General features: G+C 44.0%; 1 protein-coding gene across 1 annotated transcript in view; it reads left to right on the top strand.

The window, feature by feature from the left end:
- The window catches only part of ALS2 (alsin Rho guanine nucleotide exchange factor ALS2), a 66,520-nt gene extending 45,767 nt beyond the window's left edge, over positions 1-20,753 (top strand). The window contains exons 25-34 of the mRNA XM_045032167.1: positions 1,843-2,010; positions 4,234-4,351; positions 5,110-5,267; positions 6,845-6,967; positions 8,188-8,364; positions 9,216-9,261; positions 10,897-10,958; positions 12,241-12,390; positions 12,652-12,748; positions 19,421-20,753. Coding sequence (XP_044888102.1) covers positions 1,843-2,010; positions 4,234-4,351; positions 5,110-5,267; positions 6,845-6,967; positions 8,188-8,364; positions 9,216-9,261; positions 10,897-10,958; positions 12,241-12,390; positions 12,652-12,748; positions 19,421-19,459 — 1,138 coding nt within the window. The 3' untranslated portion in view covers positions 19,460-20,753. The remainder of the gene's footprint in view (positions 1-1,842; positions 2,011-4,233; positions 4,352-5,109; positions 5,268-6,844; positions 6,968-8,187; positions 8,365-9,215; positions 9,262-10,896; positions 10,959-12,240; positions 12,391-12,651; positions 12,749-19,420) is intronic.
- The last annotated feature ends 360 nt before the right edge of the window (positions 20,754-21,113 follow it).

Here is a 21,113-nt window from a genome sequence, read left to right as displayed (position 1 = left end):
AACTCTGCGGTTGGAGTTGGAGAAGGGTCAGGGAATGGCATTACTGCATTGCATTGCTAAGCAGGAATTGCAGGTCCTTGAAGACAAGGTGCAGGATGGTGGACTTGGGGAGGCTTACTTTTCTATCGTGTTTGCTTTTTTCCTTTCTTCTCCCCAGAACACTAGCTGGAGGTGAAAGTAATGACAGCTTCAGAACACAAGTTATATGGCTGAGTTCAGAGACTGCAGGGGAAAAGAATGGAATAGTTTATATTTGGAGAATTGTTGGCCACAGACCTTTTGACCTGTCATTAGTTCTGTGGAGGAATCTGTGTTTTTTAAAAAAACATCTTAGTAGAACTAGGGCTGTGCATAGAAAGTAGTTAACAGCAACTGGAAATGTACTGGGGGAACCTCCTGGATCACAACTGATGGTGTTTTCACACTTTGGCAAAGCTAATTCTAGAAAGCATCAATAAAACTCTCATTTGGAGGAACAGGTGGCACGTTGGGTTAGTCTGCTGACTTGTTGTCTTTAAGACCTGTGTTTGAGTCTCATTTTAAGTCATAATGAAGATACATTTGATTTCATCCTTTTTCTTATTTGTTCAAAGATTCATTGGCAGAGCTGTGGATGAAATTTCACAGTATTTACTAGCACTATGCCTGGTTATACTAGTATTATGGATTCTTCAGTTTCAGGATCACTAAAGCTCATTCTGAAATTTCAGAAATGTATGTTAGAATGAGAACTATAACCCACATGTTTTTACTTGGCTGACTTGTCACTATGCTTCCTGAAGCATTCACTGGTACTTTCTTTTGACAGCATTGACACCTACAACCTGATGCAAAGTTAAGCAGGCATCTCTGCTGAACTGAACACTTGCAATCTTAGCTAGCTGTCTGCTTTTCACCCCAGTAGGGAGTCTATGAATAAATGTATGTACACACTTGTGAAGACTGGCTGTGAAACAGCAAGAGTTCTAGCTTTTTTTTTTTCTTTTTCAAGTTGCCTTGATGTTCATAATTTATTGGTGTCATTGTAAAAAGGACTAGCACTCACCTTTTGTGGTGGTATGAAACTAGAAAAGTTTCAAAGTACTGGCAGTTTTCATTGTGCTTAATTCTCAAGTGCGGTGAAACAAATTAATACTCATAAACTATCAGTATCGATAACATGTTAATGGCTATACCTAAATCTGTATAAAACTGTCAGTCACTGGAAACTTTTTTTGTTCCTTCTGGGGGTCTCCAAACTTTTTTCTGGGAGTATCAATAATGGTGAAAGTAGACATAGCCAAATGCAGCACATTCCTTTTTGTCTCAAAACCATTTATTACATCAAAGCAATGCATATTGAAGAACCACATGTATTCCATATTAGAACAGATTATGTGTATCATATAACAGGAAGACACTATTAAAAAGAGTAGAGACTGGCATTTCTAACTGTGGAAGGGGTATCTGTTTCTGTTTAATCTGTTAATGTTATTAGGTACACAGATTGCTGTACATTTCAAGGCTGCTCTTTGACAGTGAGAAACATAAGGGCCACGCTGATCCTTAAATTAACTCCTTTCAGAAACTTTTGATAGTCAAACTACTGTAGATCAGAGTAGTTCTAGAGTCAATCCGAACACTTAACAGAAAAGATTTTATATACCAGGTCATCTTACAATGGTCCAATAAGATAACTTTGGACACTAGACTTAATAGTCATAAAATCTTAAGTGTTCAGATTTCCTCAAACAAGTGTGAACATCTTACAAGCACACAAATATAATTAGGCACAGTTTCACAGCTGGGTTGTGTTCCAAGACTGTTATGAATCAGAGTGGCAATTGGTGATGATTTATTTAGGAGGAAGCTTGGAATCCTAGCCGTGCCTGCTGATGAGAAATGGAAGGCAGTGTTTGAAGAATGCTGGCACCAGCTGGGTTGTGAGAATCCAGGCCAGGGAGACAGATGGAAGGCGTGGGACAGCATTGCTGTGGCTCTGACCACCAACCGACGTCAACACAAAGACAGGTTAGTGTAGTCGCCAGGCTGAAGAAATTATTTTAAAAAAACCTGGGATCACACCAACGGAAGACTAGTGAAACTTCTTTGAGATTTCTGTAGTTAGTGAAAAATTCAGACGTGCATTGTTTAAATTACCTCATAATGCAAAATCTCTTTTTTTCAGAACAGATCAGTTGATAGGAGTAAGTTTGGATCATTACAGATGGTGTTGTACATATTGTGCAATATATGTGTGAGGGGGTACAGGTGTCAGAGTGCAGGGCAACTGCACCTGTATTCTCTCCCTCTCGTCCATCAACAGTACCCACTTGTAAGCTTCCAGCTCCCCAGTCATTGCCTCTGTTTGGTAGAGACACGTGTCTGTCTCCCTCCTGACTGAAGGGTTTTCAGGCTGCACAGTTCCCTGCCTTCACTGAGTACCCCAGCAAGTCAGACTATCTAAGTAGGCCTTCTTTGTTTTTCTCCTCAGAGGCTATAAACAGCATAATTGCCCATAGGTATAAGTTAGCTAGACAGCCCTTTCTAAGCAAGCATATTTATTCTTAAAGTGAAAGCATTACAGAGAAAACATTAAAAAACAACAACAAAAAACCTACCTACATGCTAGTATGCTTACCAGAGATTACCCTAGCTCTAACAAGGGCTCTGGCAGTGGCAGGTGATCAGTCCTTCAAACCGTGCGAAGGAGTCACAAGTTTGTAACAGCTGCTAGCTCAGAAGAAACATATCTATGAATCTGAGTCTTTCCTTTATATAGTTTGGGTCTTTGATCTGCAGAGACCCTGAATAGGTAATCAGCCAGACAATGGGTTTCTCTTCAAGGTATAGCTTCAAAAGGAGGGTCCGGAGGTGGGGAATTCCATCCTTCTCATCCAAGTATTTCCTAGGGGTACCCATTCAACTAAAAGTTGTCTTGTCTGATTCATTTTTAAGAGTCTTTTGAAGCTCATAACACCTCCCAGGGTTTACAGTAGTCATATCTTCCCCCACCAAAGACAATGCATACAATCCCACACTAATACATAAACATTTGCTTTTGTAATACAATGAATTCCTAAGATACTTAAACTTAATTCAGTAAGGTTTGTCCAGGATATGTTGGGAAATTGCCATATCTGTCACAACAGATTGATATGTACACCTCTGCCTCAATATAACGTGACCCGATATAACATGAATTCGAATATAAAGCAGTGCTCCAGGGGGCGGATCAAAGCAAGTTCGATATAACGTGGTTTCACCTATAACGCAGTAAGATTTTTTTGGCTCCTGAAAACAGCATTATATCGAGGTAGAGGTGTATTAGAAGAGATTTTCCTTAAACATATTTATGTAAATGTGTCTCTTATTTTAAATGTTTAGAAACAGTCATGATCTAAATCTGTTCTGAAGTATATTAAAATATACAGTGAACTCTATAATAGAGGCTTGAGTTAGTACAGAACATAATCCAACTTTTATACTTCTCAAAGATTCATACTGTATTTGAAAAGTTCAAATAAGAAATAAAGGCAGAGGAGGAGAGACTGAGGTAGAAGCTAGGGAGAATAGATGAAATTTGGAAATCACTAATAAAGAAAATAGGTATAGAAAGGCTGTAAAGAGCTTCAGGGAAGGCTCTTGTACCAAGAGTGTCAATTGTGCAAAGGAAAAGAGGAAGTTGGCATTAGATGAAGGTAGGAGAGATCCATGAGACAGCTGGAGCAAATCTATGCAGGGTTTTTCAAACAAATTAGCCATTTTGAACATGATACTGAAATCAGTGTTCAGCTCTATGGATTTTTCTATCAAAGGGATATAGTGGGGTGCCTTTGTTTCACAGACACGACAAGGTGGGCAGCAGCATTCTGCACATTCTAGATTCTGTAGAGGTGAGATTTTCGGGAGGTCACAGAGAAGCAAATTGCAGTAGCAGAGTTGAGAGAGGATAAAAGTGTGGATGAGGACTTCAGCAGAGGTGAAGTTGAGGCAATATTGTTGAAGTGGTGATAGGCACATTTGCAGGTAGAGACGCAGGAGGAGCAAGAAAGTTCATCATGAACAACAGTGTCAACATGAAGAGGTTTGAGAAGGGAAATGTTTCCTAATCCACCAATTATCCTCCCACCTCACTTAAAAAAATATTATTCATATATCTTTAGACTCTAAAATCTGATTAAATATATGCACATGTACTGTGCATATTTCATGTATTATCCATACAATATCTCTGTCCTTGTATCTCTGCAGCCCAGAACTATTGAGTCGTTCACACACTCAGACACTGGAGAGTTTAGAGTTCATTCCACAACATGTTGGTGCCTTCACACTAGAGAAATATGAAAATATCAAGAAATATTTAATAAAGGTATTGTGAGCATTATCTAATATTGCTGGCTGTTTATAAAGCATGATTTTAGGTTTCGTAACTTGCTCATTGCCACTTAAATTATCCAGCTGATTTCAGTCAGTATCAATGTACAGTGTCTGTTACTTTCTGTACTTGCACATTTAGGGTCCTAGTTAAGTTCTGCTCTCTCAAGTAATTGCCAAATTCACCTAACCAACCAATTAATAAGAAAAATATATGGGTGCTGCTTTCTCTAAAGCCTCAGCCTTCATGGTCACTTTTCTGGTAATACCAATCTGCTCATGGAGTCCGTTCCATGCTTCTTATGTTTCATCACCGTAAAAAGTGCTGAGTCCCAATAGAACATTCTGTGGAATTTTGAAGTACTTGTGAGGTTACTGAAATATTTTGTGGGTTTTCTGTATAACTGCATAGATGATTTGCTGAATTACCTGAGGCGGCTGTTGTGTGAATTCTTACATAATAGAGGAGTTTGCTACACTTTTCAGCTTGGTGTAAACTTTACAGTCAAAATAAAGTTTTGACTATTTCTGAAATTAGTTTGTATGTGTAGTATGTTGTATGTGTAGTTGATATGCATGTATAACTTTTTTAAAAGGTTAAATTATTGAACCTTGACTAGTTGAACTGAGACTCCTGCTTGTGTCTCTTGTACTCAAGTTTCTTTTTATTCACAAGGGATAACATTTCTGTCTCTTGGATCTGTCTCACTTACGGCTGCATAGCTGGTGACTCTCTAATACCTCTCCACTCAGGCCTGTGACACCCCTCTCCACCCTCTGGGGAGGCTTGTGGAGACACTAGTAGCTGTATACAGAATGACCTATGTTGGAGTGGGAGCCAATCGGCGGTTACTACAGGAGGCAGTAAGAGAAATTAAATCCTACCTCAAACGCATCTTCCAGTTGATCAGGTAAGAAGCATCGTGTTTTAAGTCAGATTGCTGCTGGATGTACTGAAAAACATTTCATTCTCCTAATCTGGTTAGTATTAATTTGGCTCTGTGTAACAGCACTCCCCTATTCCTCTTAAATTTGAAGAGTCATGATAGGATTCTGTGCTTAGCTGACTTGATGAATCTGGACAGAAAACCCTTTCCCCCTGAAGGCTCTGTCCACAGTGGAACCCATTAAGGCTCTGGCCACAGTGGAAGGCATTCTTCAATGTGGTGGTTTCTAGCTGGGCTCTAAGGGCTTGTCCACATAGTGCATTAGTCTGCACTAGAGGAGTGTAAATTCTAGTGCATGTTGTGCACTAACTGGCCTGTTGCAAAGAGTGCTATAGTAATGCAGATTTGTAGTGCATGCCAGCCCAGTTAGTACGCAACACACTAGCGCACTCTATGCCTGTCTAGTGTGGACTAGTCCATCATGTAGACATTCCCTAATGTCTGTTTCCAAACCAGTGTATACGAGGGATGTTTGAGGGAATAGTATTAGAGCAGTATATAAACCAAGCTCAGACACGTAGCACAGGGTTCACAGGAGTGTATTCTGTAAGAATTCTTGGTAGTAATCTCCATTCACACTAAAGTGAAGAGCTGTGGTTAGATTTTTGCCAGCTGCTATAGTTGTAGTACAGTAAGTTATTCTTCTATGGATATCTGCATTTTTAGTGTAGATGTAGATATTAATATAGTTAAGGTTTGTGCAAAACTGCATGTTTTTAATTTTGACTAGGAAAACATTACACCAACGTACACTGAGACTTTTTTAACTAAACCTTATGGTTACACATGTGGACACGTACTGTGAACCCCAGTATGTTCTTAAAAAAGATTATGTATTTTAAATAAGAAATCTCTAAATACGAATAAGAAAACTGTAGAATATTCAAACACATTTTAAGTTTTTTTTCCAAGCCAAACAGTAGTTGCAGTCTCTGCAAATCTTCTGACACTGTGCTACTCTATCCAGGTCAGTAGTTGATGACAATTTTGATTATTAAATAGTAATAAGGTTATGTGGGACAAAAATCTTAAATTAGGAAAACAATTCTCTCTCAACCCACAGTATGCCCTAATTCATTCTCTGTGCTATATTGCATAATTCCGTACTTGTTTTCTGTGTCTCCAAATTTTTCAGGAATCTGATTGTTATTGAGCACTTTTGTAAGGCTGCATGATGTCAATAGTTTATGGTTTCTTAAAATTACTGGTCCCAGATGTAGTTTAGTGAGATTGTCGTATCTTTAAGACACGATCTTGCCTGAATAGTTAGCTAATGAAGAGAGGAGCCAAATGAAAACGGAGCTGAGGAAAAATAACCTAATTAATGTGTATCAAGCTGTTTCTGTTTGTGTCATAAGCTTAAGTAATTGGATATGGCTCTGCTGCTAGGCTCACCCAGGAGAAATCACCATGTGCAACTTGTGTTAGAAGAATGTCTCTCAAATAAATTCCTCTGCTTTCCCTTAGAAGTATGAATATATTAGCTATTTATGGACTCTTCTAATAAATCAAGTGATGCAATTATATATTTTATCTTTGAGGTTCTTGTTTCCTGATCTTCCTGAAGAGGGCAGCACAATTCCACTCTTGGTGACTGAGACAAAGAGAAGGAAATCCTTCTGTAGTGGGAAAATGGACTCCAGATCAGAATCTCCTGAACCTGGGTGTGTAGTGGAAAAATTGTCTTCAATAAACTAGTCAGTTCATAAACTAGTACCCAATTCATAAAGCAATCCTTTCTTAGGAAAGCATTTAAGTATGTGCTTAAGTGCTGTCCTGAAATGAGACCTTAGATTTGTACCTATGTTAAACACTTTCCAAGGGAAAAATATATCTAGTAAGGAGGGAGGAAAATAGCTTTTGGCTCCGAAGACAGATTGTCATAAGCAAACATCATTCTTAGTGGACTAAAGTAGAGACTAAATTCAAATACCATACTTGAATGACTGGGAGATGAGTGTTAGCATTGCAGGCACTGCATGCAGTTCTGATTTGCCCCATCTCGAAAAAGATGTATTTGAATTGGGAAAGGTACAGAGAGAGGCAACAAAAATGGTGAGGGGTATGGAACCACTTCCGTATGAGGAGAGATTTAAAAACACTGGCACTGCTCAGCTTGGAAGAGACAGCTGAGGGTGGGGAATATGACAGAGGTCTATAAAGTCATGAATTGTGTGGAGAAAGTGAATAAGGAAGTGTTATTTACCTCTTCACATAAAACACAATGCAGGGGCACCTTTTGACATAAATAGGTGGTAGGTTTAAAACAAACATAAGGAAGTATTTTTTCACACAACGTACAGTCAACCCATGCAACTGATTGCCAGGGGATGTTGTGGAGGCCAAACATATAACTGAGCGCAAATAAGTATTAGATAAGTTCATGGCTATAGGTCCATCAATGGCTATTAGCCAAGATGGTCAAGATCATAACCCCATGCTCTAGGTGTCCCTAAACCTCTGACTGCCAGAAGCTGGGTCTGGATGACAGAATGGATCACTTGACACATTGCCCTGTTCTGTTCATTCACTCTGAAGCATCTGGCACTGGCCACTGCCGGAAGACAGGATTCTGGACTAGATGGACCATTGGTCTGACCCGGTGACTGTTCTTATGGTCTTGTGTAGGAAAGCCTACTTGTACCTATTTGGTTCTACAGCATTATACCTGGACTGTGTTGTTAAATAAAGAATCTTACTCATAATTGTAAATTTAGCACAAGTGTTAATTCCTTAAGCTTGCACCCTCTCCTTATCCTTCTCCCCTACTGAACATGCTTTGAAATGGCTATGCATATGTTCTAATTGTTTGGCTCAGTTCATTTTCTATAAATGTATTCTTGTCTCTTCCCCCCTCCCCCCATTTCTTTTCTGCTTTTTTCAGTTATGTGGTAACCAGTTCTGGGCTGCTGCTTCCTGTGTTGTTACCACGACTCTACCCTCCTTTGTTTATGTTATATGCCTTGGACAATGAACGTGAGGAGGATATTTACTGGGAATGTGTTCTTCGTCTAAACAAACAGTCAGATACAGCTCTTCTGAGCTTTCTCGGAGTTCATCTGTGAGTATGCTGTTAAAAGTAATGGCTTTAACACTAAAACAAAACTGTGATATTTGGAAAACCATTGCCAAGTGAAGGCACTGTACCAAAAACCTTCCAATGCCAGTGGTTCTCAACCTATTTATCATTGTGGGCCCCACAGACCTGTAAATCCAGTGCCTCCCGCCACAGAGTGAGGCCAGAAGTGGAGCCCTGACCCTGGACCCAGCTGTGGGGCCAGGCGGCAGCCTGGGCCCTGACCCCATAGGGGCCATCCAGCAGTCCTGAGACAACCCCAACCCTGGAGCCCGACTCTAGGGGGCTGTTGCGAGGCTGGGCGGCAGCCCCGGACCCCCACCATGTGGAGCCGGCAACCCCAACCCGGCCAGGCAGCCAGGAACCTGGACCCCGTGTGGCCTGGTGGCTGTTAGCTGTGGCCCAGCTGTGTGCTGAGTGCTAATTGGGCCGCGGGTTGAACTGCTGTCCTACGCTGTATTAATCTGTCATGGGCTGGTCAATATTTCCTTTTCTTTTGACTATCAGAACAGCTATATGTAACTATCTTTGTAGTAAGTAGTATGTGAGGGGGCTGATCACACATATGATCATTTTAAACTAATATGGTACTTGGTGATAGGAAAAGAAGTAGCCTGATAATTTTCCAGTTTTTTATATTTAAGAACTGGAGGGTAGTGTTCCAAATTATAGTATTTTCAACTATTTCTGCTAAGTGTCGGTAATCATGTAGTGGGGGGAGGAAATTAGAAAAATCTTGAGGGTCCCTTTCTGTGCATCAAGCAAAAGATAAGTTAAAATCACTTTTTAAAAACAGTAACTCATTCTATTAATTGAATACATGTGGTTTCTTACAGCAAATTTTGGCCAGTGACTGTGTCCATCCTTGGAGAAAGTAAAAAGGTATATCCACTTTTTAATGGAACATATGAGCTCACACACTTGGCAACTTATTTATTATTCTCTTATTTTTCCTTTAGGCTTACACCTTTTGTATGTATTTTAAAGCTACGTTAGACGTCCTTACTGTAAGCAGCTGTCACTTCAGAAGTGCAGCTCTATCCAGAATTCCATTATTCCATATATTAGAGGATGCATAGTTCTGAGAACTTTTAAAAGAAGCCTGCATGTGTTTTGTTTGGTCCACAGCTGTGAAAGAAGATGAGGTTAGAAACATCTCTTACCAGGGTTAAGCTGTAAATTGCATTTGATAAAGACTTTTTAAAAATAGGGTAATACCACTTTTATTGTAGATTATCATCATTATTAATAATGCCTTTTTTGGTGATGAAGGAACAGATTATACAATTAGGAACAATAGCCAGTTTCTATTTCCCACTAATGGTGGCTTAACAATCAGAAGTCTCTTACTAGTTAACCTAAATATTTTGTTGAAGTATATGGCTAGATTTATGCTGTAGATGGAAATCTTAATCAAAAACTTCAAATTCAGTTTTCCATAGAGATATGGAAGCCTTTCAGTTTTAGGTCATTACTTCAGTCAGCGCAGGTCAGTAGTAACCAAATTTCTTTCCCATCAGATGGTTGCTGTTATGTGAGACTATTTTGGTGGTCTCCTTCCAATTCCTTTTAGACCAGTGGTTCCCAAACTTGTTCCGCCACTTGCGCAGGGAAAGCCCCATGTGGTCTGGGCCGGTTTGTGTACCTGCCGCATCTGCAGGTTCGGCCGATCGCGGCTCCCAGTGGCCACGGTTCACTGCTCCAGGCCAATGGGAGCTGCTGGAAGCGGCGCGGGCTGAGGGTCATACTGGCCGCTGCTTCCAGCAGCTCCCATTAAAGGTAATAAAGGTAATAATTGGAGATATACCAATCTCCTAGAACTGGAAGGGACCTTGAAAGGTCATCGAGTCCAGCCCCCTGCCTTCACTAGCAGGACCAGTTTTTGCCCCAGATCCCTAAGTGGCTCCCTCAAGGATTGAACTCACAACCCTGGGTTTAGCAGGCCAATGCTCAAACCACTGAGCTATCCCTCCCCCCTATTGGCCTGGAGCCGCAATCGGCCGAACCTGCAGACGCGGCAGGTACACAAACCGGCTCGGCTCGCATGAGGCTTTCCCCGCACAAGTGGTGGAACAAGTTTGGGAACCACTGATTTTAGACAAATATCACCATCACAGACATATTTTCAATGTAATTCACTCTAATTGGCCTCCTGGTTGGCATCATGAGGAGTGAAGGCGAAGGACTGAATCAAAAAAGAGACTGAATTTCTCTGCCTCTAGACTTGATCCTTCCAGGTCAGAGTTGAGATCTATTGGTGGGGCAGTATGAGGAAACCTACGTCAACAGTGCCCAGACAGATAACCGTTTTGTTGACAAAGGACTTCAGTTTAAGTCAATCCAGCATCTTTTATGAGCCCCAAAATCACTTTATAAAAAAATATTTTATTTTACTGCATTTTTCTCACTCATATTTAATACAGTTGGATAGCTAACTTTGCAATAGCCATGTTCACTTTCTTATGAGCTGTCAGAGGTATTTACTAGAAAGATTCTCATCTTCTCCTGATTACCTAGGTGATACCAAACACAAAAGATGTCTGCTTTGCCTCAGCAGTTGAATGTTTACAACAGATCAGGTAATCCTTTGACTTTATCCCTCTGACTTGCTTTTCCTGCTCAGAATATTGCCTCAGTCTAAGGCTTTGTCTACACTGGAACTTCATGGGCAAAAAACCCCCACATTTCCCCCCCCCCCTTTCTATCCCCAAACACAGGGGCAGCTCCAGGCCCCAGCACGCCAAGCACGTGCTTGGGGCAGCAAGCCCACGGGGGGCGCTCTGCTGGCGCCGTGAGGGCGGCAAGCAGGCTGCCTTTGGTGGCTTGCCTGCGGAGGGTCCACTGGTCCCGTGGCTGCGGGAGGTCCTCCGAAGCCGCGGGACCAGCGGACCCTCCACAGGCAAGCTGCCGAAGGCAGCCTGCCTGCTGTGCTTGGGGCGGCAAAATCCCTAGAGCTGCTCCTGCCCAAACAACAACAGTTTTACAGACACAAAGCGCTGGTGTGAACAGCTCTCTGTCAGCAGGAGCATTTTTCTGCCAACAAAGCTGCTGCTGCTTGTTGGGGGTGGAAGTTTTTTTTGTTTTTTTTGTTTTTGTCGGCGGGAGAGCTCTCTCCTGCTGGCAATCAGCAGCTACACTGCATGCCTTTATCGGCATGTCTGAAGCGGCACAGTTATGTCGCTAAAAGGTGGGTAGTGTAGGCAAACCCTTAATTTGGTTATTAGATTGTGGTCTTCAGTTTGCCTCAGGATGTTGTTGCCATTCACATTGAACAAGGAGCCTTGAAAGACTTTTCTGTCTTTCTGCCAAAAATGTTAGTAACTCTTCACAGTGAGGAGGTGAGTGAGCCCTTTTATGTGGGTAGTTGGTATCTTCAAGGCAGGTCTTTGTAAGCTACCTTGACAGAAACAAAAGGGAGAAGATACATAATCAATTGTGTATGTGCATTTTTTAAGCAGTCAGGACAAAATGGCTTGCTTATGGAGGTAGTTTCCAGCCATTAGCTGTGAAAACTATCTTAATTGCTGGTCTTCTCGTTTTAAAAATGTTTGAGTGGCAGTAATGAAGAAAGTCTTTTCAAACAGCAAGCACTGATTTAAAATAGCTTTACATAACATTATTTTATGTTCAGTAATATCTCTTGATCTGGTTCACTTGCAACTCAGTATGCTGTGCAGCTGGTATAGGCTTAGAAATGGGCAGCTTTTTGTGGCTGTGATGCAAATGTGATCAGTGGCTATTTTGAAGGGTTCTATCTTTCTAGAAAAGAAAAAAACCCACAAATTAACAAACTGTCTTTTTATTAAGATAAGTTGATTTGCAACTCTTCATTGTAATCCCGATGGTTTCTTTTCCCAATAGTACAACCTTTACCCCATCTGACAAGCTGAAGGTGATCCAGCAGACTTTTGAAGAGATTTCTCAGAGTGTGCTTGAGACTCTTCAGGAAGACTTCTTGTGGTCAATGGATGACTTATTTCCTGTTTTTCTCTATGTGGTGCTACGAGCCAGGTGAGCGGTTTTTTAAAGTATGTAATAAAACCCACAGACCAACTAAATTGTTTCCTGAATTGGGATGGTTTATTAAAGTTGAAACAGAACTTTACTCAGTACAGCTGGAGGGTCTTAAGGGTAGTCTGTTAGTGCAGGTAGAGCTGTTAGTAACCCTAACTAGTTCGGCCATTTCTGAGAGAGAGGCTGCAAAAAACATTTTGCCCATTTCAAAAAGTATAAAAGGCTAGAAAAAAATGTCATCTCTTCCTCACGTGACAGGATAAGGAATTTGGGGTCTGAGGTGCACTTGATCGAGGACCTTATGGATCCGTATCTCCAGCATGGGGAACAAGGCATCATGTTCACTACTCTGAAGGTGAGTGTGAAATTTACATATCAACTGTCTAAAATTCCTATTGTCCTTTCTCTGGCAGCTAATCTTTGTACCCTTCCTATGGCAATGGCCACAACTAGAGCCAATTTACATTCCAATGAAAGTTAACAACAAATTCTTTCAACCACTTCTAGCACCACCCACTGATAAAATTTCAAGGTAACAAAGCCCTGTTAATGCTGGTTATTAATAAAATGGGATGTACATGTACAAAATCACTTCGTGTTGCTCAGACTTAAACTTAATGTGCTGGTTCTGATCCCTCTGTCACCAGAAAAATCGAATTCCTGGTATAAAGAGATTTTGAACATGCAGCTCCTGTGATGATTGAGCTCTCCAGTGTGTAGTAACATCTGATGTTCTGTTCTAGTGTGCAAGGGTTCCAATGTGGAAGTTGGAAGTGGAATTGCTTTTATGTCCTAGTGCAGAAAAGAGGAGAGGTGAATGCTGCTATTTAAAATTCTAGGTGAAATATAAAAAACTTTCTTTTTGTTAAATTAGTAACCACACAATCTGTCCGGCTCTTCTTTGAGATGTGTTGCTCATGTCAATTCCATTCTAGGTGTGCGGCGGTCATCGGAGATTTTTGCCTTAGCGATATCCGTAGGGTCAGTTGTTGTGGCGCCCCCTTGAGTCCCATGATCATACATTGCTGTATATCAAGCGCCGCCGGCCCTACACCCTCTCAGTTCCTTCTTACCTCCCATGGTGGTTAGTCGGAGCGCCTTTCCTTGCATAACAAGGGTTAGTGGTTTCTCCTCTTCTGACTTCAAGTCTTAGGGCCTTGTAAATAGTTGTTTATAGTAGTTAGTGTTAAGTATTAAGTGTAGTTAGAAGTTAGAGTCCAATTTGGTCCCCAGGGTTTAAGCCCTGCACGGATTTTAACGGGCCTATGCCTGTAAGTGACCCCCACGCAGCTGCCCCTAGTGCTTGGGGGAATCACACATGAAGGATAAGTGTCATATCTGCAAAAACTTTGAACTCAGGACCCAGAAAGAGTGTGATATTCGTTTGACGGCTCTCCTCATGGAGGCTGCCCTCCGACTTCTGAGCCATCCTAGCTGGAGTTGACCCCTAGTACTTCGGCCTCAATGCACAGTGCACCCCTGGCACGGGGCTTCACCCGGCACTGCTCCTTGGCACCGGTGCCCAAAAAAACCCAGAAGAAGCACAGCTCCCCAGCACCAAGCAAGAAAGGCCATGGGGCATCGGGCAAAGGACCCAGTTTGGGCCACCCAGCCACTCCGGAGTCATGTGGACGTGCCTCCCCAGTCAGGTCCCATGTCCCCTTAAAGGATTCACTACCAACTCCCGGGAGGGGTTGGGGACCCAAACTGGTGGTGACATCAATGCCTTCCCAAGCTCCCCCAATGCCAAGAGAGCAGAGGCCTCCACTTGTGCCACTGGCCCTGCGTGTGCTGCAGTAATTGGAAAAGGCTCCCTACGAGGGCAAGCCAGCCATCGAGACCCCCCCCAGAGGGCAGTTGAGTGCTGCCGATCCCCCTGAGCCAAGGCAGCACTCTCTGTCTCTGTGCCGCAGATCTCCAACATCGCAGCCCAGATCCTCTGGGGCTTGCCCTCAATCTCCAGCACCACGTTCACAGTCCCCACCATCTCGACGCGGATCACCTAGTGAGAGGCGCCGGTCACTGCATCACCAGTGCCGTTCGCCCTCCTGCCAGTCTTCCTCTCAATGCAGATCTCAGTCACCCACTCTGTGGGAGCACTCTCTGCCGCACCAGTCCCCCCCCAACACCAGCAATGGTCCTCCCACTCCCAAGCACCAATTTCTGGTGGCAACGGCCTGCAGACAAACAGAGGCGCTGACAGCCCTGCCGTGGTCACCAGAAGGGGATTCCTCCAGCACAGAAGGGCAGTTTAGCCCCTTGTCAAGACCCCACCAGCGTGGTTGGGCACCAGAGGCTGTGTCGACTTCCACGGCGCCACCATGGCAATGTGGCCAGCGCAGTGGTGATATTGGAGCACATGGGGCATGCTGGTGATGCCAATGCACCCTTCGCACAGCTCATCTACCACCATCTCAGAGCAACAGTTGATGGCAGGGGGCTCGGCAGGGGTAGGGGAGACAATGCCCACCCCAAACCCCCTTCCCCCATGGGGGATGATGCCCCAGGGACACCCCTGGTGGTACAGTAATCATCCTCTGGATGGAGTGACCATGGGTGGTCATGGGATGCTCAAGGGCCAGGCCCTGCTTCGACAGGTGGCTGAGAATTTGGGCCTAGAAGTGGAGGAGCTGGCTGAGCAGGCAGACACCTTGTTTAATGTGCTCTCGGCCTCTACCCCTGCCCTACCAGTGCATGATGGAGTCCTGAAAATCATGCAAGCCCTCTGGCAAACCCCATCATCCATCTCTTCCACTTCCAAAAGGCCTGAAAAAAAGTACTTTGTTCTGGCATCTGAGCTGGTTGGTCATTTCTGCAGCCAATGAGGAAGACAAGCAGGGGCATACCAGTTAAACTCCTAAAAATAAGGAGGCCAAAAGACTGGACCTTTTCGGGGGAAACTATTCGACAGCTAGCCTGCAATTCTGGATAAGCAAACCACCAGGCTCTCTTGGGCAGGTATAATTTTAACTTACGGGACTCCCTCTGTAAATGTAAGGAGTCCCTCCTCTAAGATTTGGCCCAAGAATTCGGCACCCAGTGGTGGAGGAGCGTACCACAGCAGAGAGGTGCTCTCTCCAAATGGCATAGGACCAAAGTTCCCTGTAATCTGCACAGCAGCCTATTAAGCGCTGCACAGGCGTTCAGGGCTGTGGCAGGGAGAGATTCCTCTCCCACAGCCCCAAGCCAGCCTGGCCCGGACCTGCTGTGGGAGAGGCCCCCCTCCCCAAGTCCCGGCACAGACCTGCCACAGCCGTGGGAGAGGTGTCCCTCCCCCAGCCCCAGCACGGACCTGCTGCAGTGGGGAGAGGCGACCCTCACCCCTAGCCCAGGTGTCACACATCACTTCCATATTGGTGCACATATCTAAATTAATTCCACACATTGGTGGGAAAAGTTTTTTAGAGGGATCACTGCATAGAACATGTAGGACATGGTGGCTAGGGCAGTGGTCAGGAGGTGCAGCAATTCAGGACTTCCCATTCAATGGGATTAGACTCCTTTTGCAAAGTAGATGGATGCAAGGCTGCATGGGTTGAAGGACACTCAGGCCACCCTTCACTCACTGGGTAAACCTACGCCACAGTCTGCAAAGAAGCAGTTCTGGCCTCCCCCTGCTGTCAAGGCTTTGACAGCCTCGACGGGTCTGCAAGGAGAAGGGATAGAGACACGAGGTTTAGTCGCTGTCCCTCCTCCTCCTTCCGCTCACCCACGAAGCCCAGCCCAGCAAAGCATCCTGGGGTCAGAAGTGCTCATTTTGAAGGTGCGCTCGAGAGCGATGCCTCAGCTGCCTGGATCCACGTTTCGGGGCATGTTGGACTTGATCTCCCATGTGAAGAACCACTCGCTCACCATGGTTCACACCTGCCTGCAGTTGTTAGGCCGCATGTACATATGGTCAGTCATGTCCGGCTCCATCTCTGGACTCTGCAAGCTGGCATCGGTCTACATCCCCAACAGGCATGACCTAGACCTAGTAGTCAGTCTGACATCCGGTCGTCCCTGGATTGGTGGTTGGACCCCTGGTTGGTGTTGGAGGGAGTTCTCGTCGTGGCCCTGGCCCCGTCGCTGACCCTGGTCTCCATTGCATCAAACCTGGGTAGGGAGCCCACCTGGGCAAGCTCAGCACCCAGGGCCATTAGTTGTGGGATAATTTAGCTCTCCATACTAATGTCAAGGAGCTCAGAGTGGCTCACCTAGCCTGCCAGGCTTTCTTACCCCACCCGAAGGGCAAGGCAGAGCAGATCTTGACGGACAGTACCACCACAATGTATTACATCAACACACAGGGCAGAGCCAGGTCGTCGGCCCTATGCCAAGAAGCTCTCCGCCTTTTGGGACTTTTGTGTGCTGCATGCCATTCGTCTGGTAGCTGCGCACATGCCCAGGATCAGGAACATATTAGCAGATCACCTCAGCGGGATCTTCTTGTATCCACATGAGTTGTCACTGCATCCAGAGGCGGTCAGTATAATCCCCCAGAGGTGGGGGACTCCCCGGGTGGACTTGTTTGCATCCAGGCAGAACAGGAAATGCCATGTGTTCTGTTCATACCATTGGATTGACAGGGGCTCCCTGTCAGATGTGTTTCTCATCCCGTGGTCAGGGGCTGTAATGTATGCCTGCTGGCCAGTGTCATTGATTCACAGGGTCCTTGTGAAGATCAAGCAAGACAGGGCACAGGTTATCCTAATAGCCCCTGCGTGGTCTCACCAGCACTGGTTCAGCATGCTGCCAAACCTTTTGGTAGCCACCCCACTGCAGCTGCTCCTCTGGCCAGATCTGCTGTCCCAGAACCATGGCAGCTTTCTGCACCTGAACCTAGTGGCGCTACGCCTGACTGCATGGCTAAACGGGATGAACAGGAATGCCCGGCCTGTGTTCAGCAGTTCTTGTTGGGTAGCAGGAAATACTCCACCAGAGTGGCTTTCTTGGCCAAATGGAAAAGGTGCTGGGCCTCGGAATGGCATATCTGGGCCGAGCAGGCCTCTCTGCAGGAGGTCCTGGATTATCTTCTGCACTTCAAACAGGTTTGTTTCTGTCATCAATCAGAGTCCACCCGGCCGCTATTGCAGCCTTCCACCCTCCGTTCCAAGGCAGGTCGGTCTTCGCTCATGATATGACAACACGGTTTTTGAAAGGTCTGGAGCATCTCTACCCACACGTCCAGGATCCTGTCCCTCCCTGGGATCTGAATCTCGTGCTGTCAAGACTCATGGGTCCCCCCTATTCAAGCCCCTGGCCTCCTGCTCTCTCCTGCTTCTCTCCTGGAAGGTTTTGTTGCTGGTTGCGATAACGTTGGCCCACAGGATGTCTGAGATCGGGGTGCTTGCTTACTTCAGGGCCGCCCTATATGGTATTCTTCAGAATAAGGTCCAGCTGCGACCACACCTGGTGTTTCTAACCAAGGTTGTTTCCCAGTTTCATACTGGCCAGGATATATACTTACCTGTCTTCTTTCCAAAGCCTCATACATCAGATGAAGAACGCAAGCTGCACGCTCTGGACATCAGGAGGGCACTGGCTTTCTACATAAACAGGAAAAGGCTGTTCCGTAAGTCGATGCAATTGTTTGTGGCGGTGGCAGACAGAATGAGATTCTGCTCAAAGGATTTCATTCTGGATCACTGCCTGCATCCGCTATTGCTATGAGCTGGCAAATGTACCTCTGCTAACACTCATGACGGCTTACTTGATCAGGGAAAAGGTGTCATCAGCAGCCTTCCTGGAGCAGGTTCCAGTCCAAGATACCTGTAGAGCCGCTACCTGGACATCTGTCCAGATGTTCGCATCTCATTATGCACTAAATCAGCAAGCTTGAGACAATGCTGCATTTGACAGAGCAGTGCTCCAAGCTGCATGACTGTGAACTCTGAGTCCACCTCCATGGACAGTGCTTGTAAGTCACCTAGAGTGGAATCGACATGAGCAAGTACTTGAAGAAAAAAGAGTTACTTACCTTTTCATATCTTGTTCTTCGAGATGTGGTGTTCATATCCATTCCATTACCCGCCCCCCTGCCCCTCTGTTGAAGTTGCCGGCAAGAAAGAACTGAGAGGACATAGGGCCGGCAGCGCCTGATATACTGACATATAAGTGCAGCACTCAAGGGGCACCGCAGCCGACCCTATGGGTACCGCTAAGGCAAAAATCTCCAACAACCATGCACGTGGGCATGCCCACACATAGAATGGAATAGACATGAGCAACACATCTCTAAGAATAACAGTGATGAAAAGGTAGGTAAATGGTTTTTTTTGCCATTGGTATGAGTATTTTCCCAAAGTTTCCAATTGCTACCTATCTAAACAATATATGAAACAGTTAATTAGAACTGAATGGCTGTCTAAGCTAGGGCTTTTTTTCTAGTTACTCCTAGGACCTTTCATTGTAATGTCTGGGTACATCAAAAACATCTATTTGAAAGATTGTCTACACAGCAAAAAAAATTTAAAAAATCTCTGGCAGTGAGTCTCAGAGCCCAGGTCAACTTAGTCAGGCTCATGCTGCGGGGCTAAAAATAGCAGTGTAGACTTTTGGGCTGGGGCTGCAAGCCCCCTCCTCCCTCTCCCAGGTTTCAGAGCCCAGGCTCCAGCCTAAACCCAAAAGTCTACACTGCTATTTTTAGCCCTGCAGCGTGAGCTTGAGTCAGTTGACCAAGGCTCTGAGACTTGCTGCCATGGGGTTTTTGCAAGTAGTTACACAGGACATCTGTGACAAAACTTGGAACTGAACCCAAGGATCTGGAGTCCCAAACCATCCTCCCATTCCATGAGGAGGTAAACACTATTTTAACTTAAAAGCTCAGACCTTCCCCCTGATACTTCATGGCATCTAACAAGATTGCTGCACAGTGAATGTTATCAGTTGTGCAGTGACCACAGAGAGTCTAACTTCCTGGGGTCCTTGAGGGGTGGAGAAATTAAATCTATAGATGTGTAGCGCATTTTGTAGGTTAACTGGGGCGGGTGGGGGGAATCATGGAAAGTAGTATGTTTAAGTTAAACTGAATTTTGTTTCAATTCAGGCTTGTTACTACCAGATTCAACATGAAAAGCTCACCTAGATCGCCTCTGCAACCTAAGTAGATGAGTATCTACTGAGTGGAGCTTCAGCAACATCCATGTTCTTCCCTAGAATGGCACTTACAACAGAGATGTGGATATTGCTTCTGAACCTCATATAAGGATTGAAAAAAACAATTACTGAGGCAAACTAGAGGACATGACAGAGGCAGAAAAGTAATACTTAAACTTGGCCTGTCCAACAGTTTCCAAGAAGAGAGACTATTTGCCGGTCTAAAGGAGGGATTGTTTATTCTTCCCAAATCAGCAGTGTTTTTAAAAGGCATGACATTGACTTGGAGTTAATATGTAAAGAGTAGTCTGGGCATATGGCTTCTTAGACAGTGGGTTTCTGGTTTTCCTGAATCTACCTGCACTGACCACAGATTGCTTTAAAAGGATTACATTGCATCACAGAACCACTCTGTGTCTTCCTGAATTAAGCTGCTAATTATGTTTGTGTCTGAAAAAGGGAAAAAGAAAAGTTGCTGTGTTAGTATTTATAACATGCAGTTTACATAATATCTGTCTGGAAGGGTTCTGATTGAATCATTTGTAGCAGGATTGCTGAAAGCAGCCCTTTGTTGCTGTTATGGAAATCATCAAATTGTCATGGGCCCCTTTACGTCCATAGTGGTAAGAACATATCCTTCTTATTTAATTAACTTCATAAACAAAAAGCACTAGCGGGTTTGAATTTCATTGCTGAATTTGGTACTTTGTAAGTTTTTGCAGAGCAATTAGTTTCATTGTTCCTAGCCTTGCATTCTAAGTCCCAAGGATGAACAATGTGCAGGCTGTTTTTGGAACAGTTTTCTTGTGAAGTCCATGCTGCAGGAGAATGAGAACATGTTTTAAACTAAGTGACACTAGATTTGGATTGAGATTTTGACTCCCTCTATTATGCTGTACTTGGCAAGGGAAAACTCACTGTTATATTCTCAAAGGTATCGTAAAACAAAAACTTAATCTCAGTGTTTGGGTTTTTGTGTGTGTGCGTGTTCTCTTGTGGTTTACATTTATCTTGATTTATACAAATAATGCCAGTGAACATTTGGATAAAATGGGTGCTGTTCTTTACCATGTCTGACAGAAAAGTGGGAGATATATGAAATGTTCTCATCAACTTACCTTGAATTAGCATAGCAAAGGCTAAATCGGTTTTGGAAATCAGAATCATGGCTTGTGTGTTGACCCTTTAAAAAATAGAAACAAAACTGTTCATTGAAATGCTGTTGGGAGCAGTGACTGTAAAGTAGCACTTTTCACAATAAAGTAAAGAGTATTTGTCTTTGAGACTGTTTTTGTGGATGGTTGGAGAAAAGAAAATTTAAAAGGTACAGCAAGAGTCTATTTAAAATCTCATTTAACATAACACCTATCTCTAGAGTACCACTAATATCTTCTTTTAAAAGGTGTCTCTTTAATACAAATAATGATCAAAGGTGTACTTAGAGAAAATATTTGTTGTTAGATCAAAAATAGCTATTTTAATTAAGTAAACTGTTTCCTACTGAATTTCAAAAACCTCTTAAGGGACAGGAGCTTTTGGGGAGTAAGACTGCAGCGTGTGGATTTTTGTTTTGGCCTTTTTTTTTTCCCCTTTAAAGTACTTTACAACCATTTCTTCTTTGAGTAGATTCAGCTGTGTGTTCC

Source organism: Mauremys mutica, chromosome 10, assembly GCF_020497125.1.
Source record: "Mauremys mutica isolate MM-2020 ecotype Southern chromosome 10, ASM2049712v1, whole genome shotgun sequence".
NCBI lineage: Eukaryota > Metazoa > Chordata > Testudines > Geoemydidae > Mauremys > Mauremys mutica.
The sequence above is the reverse complement of the archived record's forward strand: the minus strand, read 5'-3'. Positions and strand labels throughout refer to the sequence as shown.